This window comes from Diachasma alloeum, unplaced genomic scaffold (assembly GCF_001412515.2).
Source record: "Diachasma alloeum isolate Michigan unplaced genomic scaffold, Dall2.0 Dall_scaffold_00193, whole genome shotgun sequence".
NCBI lineage: Eukaryota > Metazoa > Arthropoda > Insecta > Hymenoptera > Braconidae > Diachasma > Diachasma alloeum.
Window position 1 is genome coordinate 58,777 of NW_021680358.1, and position 12,419 is coordinate 71,195.

The window sequence follows — 12,419 nt, forward strand, 5'->3', positions numbered from 1 at the left end:
CAACTATCCGATTTAGGATCAGGAAAAATGACCCCCCCCCCCTTTGGAATGACCACAATGTGATTGAGGGTCAGAAGGATCTGCAAAAATTCCCCCCCTCCCTCGCACGCTTCGCAAATTGATTTAGGGTCAGAAGGATCTGCAAAAATTCCCCGCCCTCGCACGCTTCGCAAATTGATTTAGGGTCAGAAGGATCTGCAAAAATTCCCCGCCCTCGCACGCTTCGCAAATTGATTTAGGGTCAGAAGGATCTGCAAAAATTCCCCGCCCTCGCACGCTTCGCAAATTGATTTAGGGTCAGAAGGATCTGCAAAAATTCCCCGCCCTCGCACGCTTCGCAAATTGATTTAGGGTCAGAAGGATCTGCAAAAATTCCCCCCCCTCGCACGCTTCGCAAATTGATTTAGGGTCAGAAGGGTCAGAAAAATAACTCCCCCCCCCCTTGGACTGTCCACAATGTGGTTAACGGTCGGACGGGTCAAGAAAAATTCACCCACCCCCCCTCGCAAACTTCGCAAATCGATTTAGGGTCAGAAGGGTAAAAAAACACCCCCCTCCCCGTCGAACACACAAAAATGGCATTTAGGGTCAGAAGGGTCAGAAAAAAAATCCTCCTCTCCCCCCTTTGCACTTCCCACAATGCGATTAAGGGTCAGAAGGATCAAGAAAAAATCCCCCGCCCCGTACCCTTAACAATCCGATTGTGGGTTAGGAAAAAATTCATCCCCCTTCGCAGATTTCCCGCAAAGCGATTGACGGTCAGAAAAAAAAATTCCCCTCGCCACTCGTTCCCTAAAGAACTCAAAATTCCCCTCCACCCATCGCCACGTCAACTGTCTGATTTAGGGTCAGAAGGGTCAGAAAAAAATTTCTCCTTAATACTCAGATCTTCCACAAACCAATTTGGGGTCTGAATGTTCAGAAAATAGTCCCTCCCCCCCTTTGTATCTTCGAAATTCGGTCTAGGGCCAGAAGGGTGAGAAAAAATTCTCTTCATCCCTCGGATCTTCCACAAACCAATTTGGGGTCTGAATGGTCAGAAAATAGTCCCTCCCCCCTTTCGTACCATCGAAATTGGGTTTAAGGTCAGACGAATCAGTTAAAAATATTCCCTCCCCCCCCCTCTAGGACTTCCCACAATGCAATTAAGGAGCAGAGGGTCACAAAAAAATTTCCCTCCCTTGGATCGCCCAGAATGCGATTAAGGGTCAGAAGGGTCAAAAAAATCTCTCCGCCCTTCTCATCGTACCCTCAACCATCCGATTTAGGGTCAGATGGGTCAGAACAAATTTCGCCTCCCCCTCGGACCCTTCGCCTTTCGATTTAGTGTCAGAAAGGTCACAAAAACATTCCTCCCGCTCCCGGGAACTTCCCGCAGTGCGATTAAGGTTCAGAAGGGTTAGGAAAAATTACCCCCCCTCCCCTTGGACGTACCGCAATGTTAGTGAGGGTCAGAAGGATCAGACAAAATTGCCCCACTCCTCGGACCCTTCACTGTTCAACGTACGGTCACAAGGGTAAAAAAAATTCCCCCCACCCTTGGACTTCCCACAATGCGATTAAGGGTCAGAAGGGTGAAAAAATCCCTCCTCCCCTCTCATCGTACCCACAACTATCCGATTTAGGGTCAGATGGGTCAGAAAAAAATTCCCCTCACCGCTCGGATCCGCCGCAATTCGATTTGGGGTCTGAAGTGTTGGGAATAAAAGGCCCCCGCTCCTCAGACCTTCGGAATTCGATTTAGGATCCGAAGGGTCAGAAAAAAATTCCCCTCACCGCTCGGATCCGCCGCAATTCGATTTGGGGTCTGAAGTGTTGGGAATAAAAGGCCCCCGCTCCTCAGACCTTCGGAATTCGATTTAGGATCCGAAGGGTCAGAAAAAAATTCCCCTCACCGCTCGGATCCGCCGCAATTCGATTTGGGGTCTGAAGTGTTGGGAATAAAAGGCCCCCGCTCCTCAGACCTTCGGAATTCGATTTAGGATCCGAAGGGTCAGAAAAAAATTCCCCTCACCGCTCGGATCCGCCGCAATTCGATTTGGGGTCTGAAGTGTTGGGAATAAAAGGCCCCCGCTCCTCAGACCTTCGGAATTCGATTTAGGATCCGAAGGGTCAGAAAAAAATTCCCCTCACCGCTCGGATCCGCCGCAATTCGATTTGGGGTCTGAAGTGTTGGGAATAAAAGGCCCCCGCTCCTCAGACCTTCGGAATTCGATTTAGGATCCGAAGGGTCAGAAAAAAATTCCTCTCACCCCTTGTATCCTCCTCAATCCGATTTGGGGGGGGGGAAATCCCCTCCCCCTTGGTTCTTCAAAAAAGTACCCAAAAATCCCCCCCCCCCGCACACTCAACTATCCGATTTAGGATCAGGAAAAATGACCCCCCCCCCCTTTGGAATGACCACAATGTGATTGAGGGTCAGAAGGCTCAGGAAAAATTGCCCCACCCCCCCCGCATGTTTCGCAATTCGATTTAGGGTCAGATGGGTCAGAACAAAATTTCCCCCCCCCCTCGGACCCTTCGCCATTCGGTTTAGGGTCAAAAACGTCAGAAAGAAAATTCCCCCCCCCCTTGGACTTCCCGTAATGCGATTAAGGGTCAGAATGGTAAAAAAAAAATCTTCCTATCACACCCTCAACGATTCGATTTAGGGTCACAAGGCTAAAAAAAATCCCCCCCGTCCCCATATACACTCAACTATCTGATTTAGGGTCAGAAGGTTCAAAAAAAATTCCCCTCTCCGCTGGGATCCGTCACAATCCGATTTGGGGGCTGAAGGGTCGGAAAAAAAATCCACCCCCCCCCCCTTCGTTCTCTGAGAATGACACATCAAAAATCNAAAAAATCCCCCCCCCCCCCCTTCGTTCTCTGAGAATGACACATCAAAAATCAATTGTTTGATTAATCATTAAAAAATTATTTTAAAAACCGGCGGATGCTATCCCACTGTCGACTCATTCGACAGGCGGTTGGCCTGCGAGCCTGCGACTGTTGCTGTGCTGTTGACTTGACCGACCTACTCGATAATTCGGCGCTGCCGCCATCTCGCGGAATCCCCGCACCACGTTGTAGTACATTTAGTACGGGTAGGGGTCATACTGCCGAAAGCGTCAAGTTATCGACGGGGTTTTGATCGACGAAAATTCGGTGGGCCATTTAAATCTGAAGGCCGTTCTACACTAAAAATGTTGAGTTATCCATATAGGTTACGTTTCCCATTGTGGGGAGATTAAAAACAATTAAATTTATATTTTTTGATTGAAAAGCTCTCATTTACTAGTGAAATTAATAAGTAACGAGAAAAATTGTGCTCTTTATGTGGGATTACTCCAATTTGAACGAAGGTGAGTATTACTCCAAATCAATTAATCCACAAATTATTCATTAATGGTTTGATTGATTGATTAATGTTCATCAGATGTAATTTTCGATATTTTAATCAGAATAGAGTGATTCTTGGACTGATTGTGGGATTAATGAGTCTGTGGAAGTAATTAAGGAGCTTGCCCCGAGGTTGCTCTTTCATACATATCACTTGTATCCACCGTTCTTGCTCCACCAGAACGCGAGAAACGAGTACCTGAAACCTGAGAAGAAGTTGGCTGATATTTGAAGACTGAAGTGCAAGTAGAATCGTCGAGAGACCCCATAGCAGCCTCAGGACGAACATCTTGACCTAGGAGCCCTAAAATATGCAAGCCAGTATTCCAGATGACTGGATCTTCAACATTCTCAATTCCAAGCTCAGAGGCTTCTCCCCAATCCACAACCTAGACGAACTGAGGAGCAATTTATAAAGATAATAGTAGCTCCTTCAGCTAGTACCCGCTGAGAATGTGATAATTTTATTCAAAAATTTCAAGGAAGTTTTTTTGTTGTACATTTTATGAGTTACTTCACGTATGAAAAAATTCTTTTGCTTTCTGTAAGAAATTCTATTGAATTTTCAATTGGAACTCTATAAGAATTCTATAGCAATTCTATTGAATTCCTGTTGAAAAATTCTATTCGTTTTTTTCATCCATTCTATTCCATTCTATTGTATTATATTCTATTTTTTTCTATCGATATTTTTAGGCGTGAATTCTCCAAGTTTTTTAAAGCTATATTTCATTTCGTTCTACTTAACAAAATTTCAATGAAAAAAACTTGGAAAATTCATGCCTGAAAAATTCAATAGGCAAAATTTCAAGATAAAAATTCAAACAGAAATACAAATCTATTTACTTTTCCTATAGAATATCCAAGAATTCCAGAATTGGCATAAAAAATCGATTCGAATTTCTTAAAGAAAGCACTAGGTTTTCCTTTTGAATTTTTTCATACGTGCTGAGCAAATGTCTTGATACTTTCTCGTGAAAAGTCATTTCGAGATAAATGGAGAATGAAAAGAAACTGTATTATTGGATTTTTTAACAGTGTACAAAAAAAATATATCGTCATTTTCTTGTAAGCTTCATCATGCATGAAATAAACCCATAATTACAATAGTTAGCAAATTAAATTAAAATTCTATTAAATTTCCATTGACCTTCCTGTTGAGCCTTTTAATGACACAAACAAATTTTTAGGGAGTTAATATTAACGAGGTTTGGTTTGGGTTCACTGTTTTTATTTAAATGACATAGCACCTGATAGTTTAAAAAATATATTTATTCATAGACACTTGTTAAGAAAGAACTTTACACTTTATGACAAACTATTTTACACGAGAGATATGTTAGAATATCGACGAGTGATATTTCACGAAATGATTTTACGTTTTTAATTTTTCGACTGGTCTGCTCGATAGTTGAAAGATAACTGATTTTTAAGAGAGCAAATTTTAGGAAAGTAAGTTGGGAGATTGAGAGGGAGGATCTGGTGGATTTTCATTGGCCATTGGGTTTACAATTTTGTAAGGCCAATACTCATTGGTCGATGAGGAAAATGGTAGGAGTTGAGGGTGGAGACTGGTTAGGAGAGAGAGAGAGGGTCCGTTTTTGGAAATTGGTTTATGACGGTCGGGTTTCTAGGCGACTAAGTGCACTGCAATAAACGGTCGTTTGAAAATTTGTACCCTTGGGATTAAATAATAAATGAGGACGAGGATTAGGCTGGAGGACACTTTAAAATTATTGTGTTCATTTGGTAAATTAGTTTGAGCAGACTGGGAAAGTACGCGGGCGTAGACTTCTATAATAAAATGCTATTTGAAATGGACGGGGAAAACATGCAGATGTAGACCTCTATAATAAAGTGCTGAAATATTTTCGATGCTTCTAAAACCGTAATAAAACCGTAAAACAGTGATTTTCCTGAGCAGATCTTCAAGCAATAATATTTTAAGAGATTAACAGAATTTTGAATGATTACTTTCTTTCTGCAATAATAAAATATGTTTCGATTCGGAACATCTTGCCCCCTTTGAGAGATTAAGCGATCAAAAGAAAAGTAAATTTTAGAAGTCCATTCAAATGCTTGACAAAATCATTGTTCGTTTGGTACGAGAATCGCGAGCTTCCTAACGTTGCGATCAATGATACCTGTACCTGTCTTGATAGTGACAGTGCGGGTGATGCCATCTGGTCCTGCACGAGATTTCATGACCCTACCAATGGGTCATCGGAGTGGGCGCAGGTTGTCATCCTTGATGACTACGATGGTATTTTCTTTGATGTCATGACTCCTCTTTGTCCATTTATGTCGTATGTTCAAGCCGTTGATATAGTCTTTATGCCAGCGTGTCCAGAATGTTTGCTTAAGTTTCTGAACAGTTTCCCAAGATGATAAACGATTGGACGGAATGTCAGTCCAATTCCAGACTGGTATACTGGTCAGCGAATCTCCAATGAGAAAATGACCCGGTGTGATGGCGATGGGATCATTAGGATCTGATGAGCTTGATATGATTGGACGCGAATTGAGAATCGCCTCAATCTCAATAACGTAGGTATTTAGTTCTTCGAAAGTGAGCAGAGTGTCTCCCACTATTCTAGTCATATGGTGTTTGTACGATTTGACCGCGGCTTCCCACAAGCCGCCGAAGTTTGGAGAACGAGCTGGAATGAATTTCCAGTCAATGCCCTCATCGGTGAGATATCGTTGGACCTTCTGATGGTGTTCCTCGGATTGGACTTGTCGGTATAGCTCCCTGAGCTGATTGTTTGCCCCAACAAAGTTGGTTTCGTTGTCTGAATGGATGCTGCGACATTTTCCACGTCGAGCAATGAATCTCTTCAAGGATGCGATGAATCCGTCGGTGGTGAGATCACTGACGACTTCCAGGTGAACAGCCTTGACAGCGAGACAGATGAAAACAGCCACGGACACCTTTACCTTCCCGCGGTTCCATAGCTTCTTCTCTTTGATATAAAATGGACCGCAATAGTCCACTCCAATGTGATAGAAAGGGCGAGCTTGATTGACTCGTTCGTTCGGCAATTCACCCATTGGATAGGTGACAGTTCGTGGTTTACTGCGGATACACCGTGTACATCTGTACATATATTTCTTGGTGTCGTTCTTGATGTTGAGTGGCCAGAATTTTCATCTGATCGCGTACACGGTTGATTGAACTGCAGAGTGGTAATTTTTCTGGTGGTTATCTTGGATAATTAACGTTGTGTATGGATGGCCTGGTGGTAATATAATTGGATGTTTCTGATCCTATGAGATATCGGCATGATTGAGACGTCCACTCACTCGTAAGATATTCTGGTATTTCTCGTCAAGAAATGGGCTGAGACGTTTCAATCTGCAGCTTTCTTCAACATATTTTTGGTGTTTCAATATGTGCATGTCCTTTGGGAAAGCAATCGTCTGAATGAGTTTGATGATCCTGAATTGAGCTTCTTGAAGCTCTTCTGCAGTCACTGATCCCTGATGTCTGCTGTGTGGACTCCATCAAAGACATTTGGCGATGACACGATGGAGATGGCTGATAGTTTTGAAGGTTTTGATGAATGAATCATCTAGACATTCACCCTTGATACAGGTAGCTAGACACGAGAGTTTTCTTTTTTCTTGATCATCTACTGGTGAAGATATGATTGATGGAGGCCATTCTAATCCTGGTAGTGATAGCCAGGCTGGGCCATAGTTCCAGAGTGAATTATTGATGAAGTTGGAAGGTGATTGGCCTCTGGAAATGGCATCTGCTGGGTTGTCCTCTGATCGGACGTGTCTCCAAGTGCTAACTTGAGTTTTAGTCTGAATGTCAGCCACTCTGTTGGCTACGAATGTTTTTAACTGATAGCTAGGTGTGTTGACCCAATGGAGAGTGATGGTGGAGTCGGACCAGAAAAACGCCCTTGGTATTTCGATGTGGCTGCGTTCTTTCACGGTCTCGTATAGCTGGGATAGCATTACTGCTGCACAAAGCTCGAGTCTGGCTAGCACCACGTTTTGGAGGGGTGCAACCTTGCTTTTTGCACAGAGTAATTTTGTCTGGATGGTACCTGATGACGTGATGCAACGGAGATAAATGCAAGCTCCATAGGCCTTTTCACTTGCATCTGCGAACCCATGAAGTTGGAGATCGACGGTGTCTGGAGGAATTACCCCACGATGGTATGAGATGGTCTGAACTTGATTGAAATCAGTTACGTACTCTGACCATGCTGATTGGATGGTGGTTGGTAGCTTCTGATCCCATTCTAATTGTTGGCGCCAACACTCTTGTAAAATGAGTCGAGCTGCCACGATGATTGGGCCTAACAGACCTAGGGGATCAAAGATTTTCGCTATTTCAGCAAGGATGATTCTCATGCTGGCTTCTTCAGGGAGTTTGGCTAGCGTATAACTGATGATATCTTCCTGAGACTCCCAATGAATGCCCAATGTTTTCAGAATTGGATTGGTTTCGATGTTCAATTTGCTATTGATGTTGTCTTCTGGGAGTCCTTCCAGAAGACGTAGATCGTTGGATGCCCATTGTCTGATGTTGCGATTGCCCTTCTGGAGCAACTCGGTAATCTGATTCCTGATTATGAGTGCATCCTCGATGGTGTTTGCCCCCGTGAGGAGGTCGTCTACATACATATCTCGTTTCAAGATGGTGGATGCTGTTGGATATTATTGTCCTTCATCATCTGCTAACTGCTAGAGGCTGCGGATGGCGAGGAATGGGGCTGCTGCTAGATCAAAGGTCACGGTGTTCAATTGGTAGTCTCTGATTGTTCCTGAATCGTCTCTCCATAGAATTTTCTGGTATTTTCTGTCTGCTGGATGTACCCAGGTTTGGCGATACATTTTTTCAATATCGCCGCTGAGTACATAGATGTGGAGTCTGAATCTCATGAGGTGAGTGATGATGTCATCTTGGATAGTTGGGCATGTCATGAGAGTTTCGTTGAGAAAGATTCCTGAAGAAGATTTTGCAGAGCCGTCGAATACGACTCTGACTTTGGTGGTTTGACTGGTCTCTTTGAATACTGCATGGTGTGGAGGGTAAAAACCTTCAGAGCCTGGTACGCTATCTGGTGCTATCTCCATGGGTCCAAGATCTAGATACTCTTGGATGATAGCTGAATATTTTTCTTTAAAGTCTGGTTGTCTGGTGAATTTATTTTCTAGTGATTGGAACCGTTTGAGTGCTCGTGCTCTGGTTTCTCCAATCAATGATTTTTTGGAGTTGAATGGAAGATTAACGATGTATCTTCCATCTGAATGTCGTCTGGTATTCTACTGGTAATGTTGCTCACACAGGATCTCTTCTTCTGAGCAATGTCTGATTTTGGGACCTTCCTCGATGGCCCACGTCTTGGTATGACGGTCGGGTTTCTAGGCGACTAAGTGCACTGCAGTAAACGGTCGTTCGAGAATTTGTACCCTTGGGATTAAATAATAAATGAGGACGAGGATTAGGCTGGAGGACACTTTAAAATTATTGTGTTCGTTTGGTAAATTAGTTTGAGCAGACTGGGAAACTACACGGGCGTAGACTTCTATAATAAAATGTTATTTGAAATGGACGGGGAAAACACGTAGACGTAGACATCTATAATAAACTGCTGAAATATTTTCGATGCTTCTAAAACCGTAATAAAATCGTAAAACTGAGTGATTTTTCTGAGCAGATGTTCAAGCAATAATATTTCAAGAGATTAACAGAATTTTGAAGAATTACTTTCTTTCTGCAATAATAAAATATGTTTCGATTCGGAACACTTCCTATTAGTTTTAGACAGATTCTAATCGCACATTTCACAGTTTATCTGCGCCTTTTTTTCAATGGGAATGTTCTATAGAAACTATTACACAGAAAAAAATCTATAGAATCCATTTTTTTTATAGTTTATTCTATTGAGATATCTTCTATAAAAATTCCGCAACTCAAATTCTCCAAGTATTTTCGTTTGATTCCTTCAGTGTCAACAGAAGTGGATGAAACGAAGAAAGTTACATGTCGATAAATTCTTATAGAAAATGTCAGAATAGAAAGAGTTTTACAGGATGAAGATTTCCCTGATTTTCTCTATAAAAAAAGAGTTTCAATATATCTCTTCGATAGAATCTGCCTGTTGTTTCATAGGAAAATTTTCAATTTTTAATTTTCTATAGAAACTCTTGGGCGTAAATTTTCGTTTTTCATCATAAAATCCATTTTTCATCATAAAATCCGAAGGGGAAAAATTTGAAAATTCATGTCCAAAAACTTAAAAAAAAATCAAAATCTCTAAACATTTAGCAATAGAATTGGCGCGAAAAGAATAGAGTTTTCCAATAGAATTCTCATAGTGTTACCACGCACGAAAAAAATTAATAGAAAAATCTAGCGAAATCGCTAGACATTTCTATTGGATTTCCATAGAACTTTTCATAAGTTTTTGGCCGTTTCTATTGACATGTTCAATAGGAAGTATTCTATAGAAAAAGTTGATAGAATTGGATTTTTCTATACAACTTATTCTATTGAGATATTTTCTATAGAATTTTTTCGGCTCAAACTTCCTAATTTTCTTCGTTTGATTTTCTTGATGAAAAGAAAAAAATAGAATGGAAAAAACTAAGGAAATTGGGGCCAAGAAAATGCTATAGAATCTATAGAATAAGCATATTTCAATAGAATAATTTGCATAGAAAAATTGAATTCCATTGTCCTTTTCTGTAGAATATTTCCTATTGAACATGTCAATAGAAACGACTAACAACTTGTAGAAAGTTCTATAGAAATCCAATAAACTTATCTAGAGAATTCGCTAGTTTTTTCTATTAAATTTTTTCATACGTGACGATAGAAATTTAATATAATTTATTAATTGAGCAAAACCGCAACTGTCCTTCGTATTGATCGCCATTGTTTTTAACAACATATCAACAAACTGAGTTATTTACTCCCGCAAGTCATTTGTCAAGCAGTTTGTTCATTTCTGTAAATATGTAAATATCTACAGAAATATGTTAATATAAATATCTGTGAACATAAATACAGTATTCAATTAAGCTGTGAGTATGCCAAAATTCGTCGATCGGTATAGCTATCGATCAGAGGGTCAGAAGGGGAAGAAGAAGTGAGTTTTCGTAGCTAGCATTCTGGTTAATTTTTTTTTGTGCATTGGTCATAAGAAATATTTTTCATTCATTAAATCCGATCCATTCGCATCAGTTAATTCATTTATGTCACACATCATTTATTCTAGTAAATATTCACTTCAAATATTATAAATGTCGTTTCGTTGGGTACTGTTTTGGTCGAGTTATTGAAGATGAGAATGGATTTGGAATTACTCATCCTCATGACTGTGACCCGGACGAGAAAGCACAAAGCAAAAATGATTTTCACAACGCATTGAAATAAAAAATATCCAAACATGCTGATCCTTTTCTGGTGTATCAAGAAGTGGCTAAGTAGTACGTTATAGATAGTTGTCCCTCCTGGGTTTTCCCTCGCTTAACGTTCCCCGAAAAATCATAAATTAATCATGTCAATCTATAATAGAGATCGCGTACTTTTTATCGATAATAATTGTCATTCACTTCAGTTACCCTGACATTGCGGAAGACTTTCCTTACAAAAGCAAACGAAAAACGATGCAGAGAACGAAGAAAAATGCCCACCCCCCCCAAAATTACTCAAGGAATCCGCCAATTCTTCGATATTATGTCTGATGAGAAATGGGCTGATCGGCTCACTTACACTGGTGGGAAATTGAAGACAGAATTAATAATTGATTATGACGGATGTGATTCTGTTCTCATTTGGAATCCTGAATATTTCAAACAATTCATCAATTCAGAAATGATTTGTATTGCTGGTACTTTCTCCAGAGTACCTTTGATTGCTGACAAAAAGAATATGAGGAATTATCAATTGATCACAGTGATAGCAGTGGAAGAGAACGTGGTATGTTGTATTCTACCTTCCATGAATGTAATAACTCCATTGAAGTACAAACATAGATATAGGAGCTAGACTCGATCATGAACTCTGTTTGTACTTCAGACTTTGCGTGGAGAAAATACCATTTCACATACATTGCGATGAAACATACACGATTGGACATTTGCGAGAAAAGTGTTCTTTGAACCAAAAATACACGTATGAACAAATTCGATGGGAAAACCTAGCGAATTCGCTAGAAAATTCTATTGAATTCCTATAGAACTTTTTATAAGTATATCGTCATTTCTATTGATATATTCAATAGAAAATATTCTATAGAAAAAGTAAAGAGAATTCTATTTTTCTCTACGACTTATTCTACTGAAATATTTTGTGTTTAATTCATTTATGTTGAAAAAATTTCAAATTACTGTTGTTAAAAAAATGTTGAAAAAATTTTAAAGTGCTGTTTTTGAAAAACTGTTGCAAAATTTCAAAGTGCTGTTGTTTAAAAAATATTGATAAATTTCAATGTGCTGCTGTTGAAAAAATTTCACGACCTCATTCGTTATTAATTGACTCTGACAAATTAAAAAAAAAAGGAAATAACAAAGGACGCCAAGTTCTTAAAGTTTTAAGGACGATATAGCTTTTTTTAGGAATGATACCAACAATCAGGGTTTTTACTCGTACATTCAAAGGTTTTTGTTCAGTTTCGCCTTATTATTAATTCCAACTCAGTATAGCTAATCCGTATGAGTCATCGGAGGGTCACAAGGGTCATAAAAAGTGTGGTTATTTGAAGAGGTGAATTACGAGGAGTAGAAATATGAGCAGTTTCTCGAAAAAAAAAATGGTCAGAAAAATAGTCAGGACCAACGTACTTGGCGCGGTTTTTGATTTTTACATGAATGATCGTCAGCATGCGTTCATTTGCATGGCATCGTTAGCATGAATGATTGTTAGCGAAATAAATTACCGAACTTTGGGTTGCGAAATAAATTACCGAACTGCAGTACAGTAAAAAGAGATAGGATTCCAGTACTGCTACTGCTACTACTATCTTGAATGTGAAACCCAGTCTTCGAGTCTTTTGTATTAGTTATCTGTAGGA

At 40.2% G+C, this 12,419-nt stretch overlaps 2 protein-coding genes across 2 annotated transcripts; both read right to left on the bottom strand.

Annotated features, from left to right (window-relative positions):
* Positions 1–5,601: 5,601 nt before the first annotated feature.
* LOC107048457 lies at positions 5,602–6,432 on the bottom strand. The gene has a single exon (XM_015271623.1). The coding sequence runs from the start codon at positions 6,430–6,432 to the stop codon at positions 5,602–5,604; it is 831 nt and encodes a 276-aa protein (XP_015127109.1).
* Positions 6,433–6,885: 453 nt separating this feature from the next.
* LOC107048458 lies at positions 6,886–8,022 on the bottom strand. Its single transcript, XM_015271624.1, has one exon. The coding sequence runs from the start codon at positions 8,020–8,022 to the stop codon at positions 6,886–6,888; it is 1,137 nt and encodes a 378-aa protein (XP_015127110.1).
* Between the last annotated feature and the right edge of the window lie 4,397 nt (positions 8,023–12,419).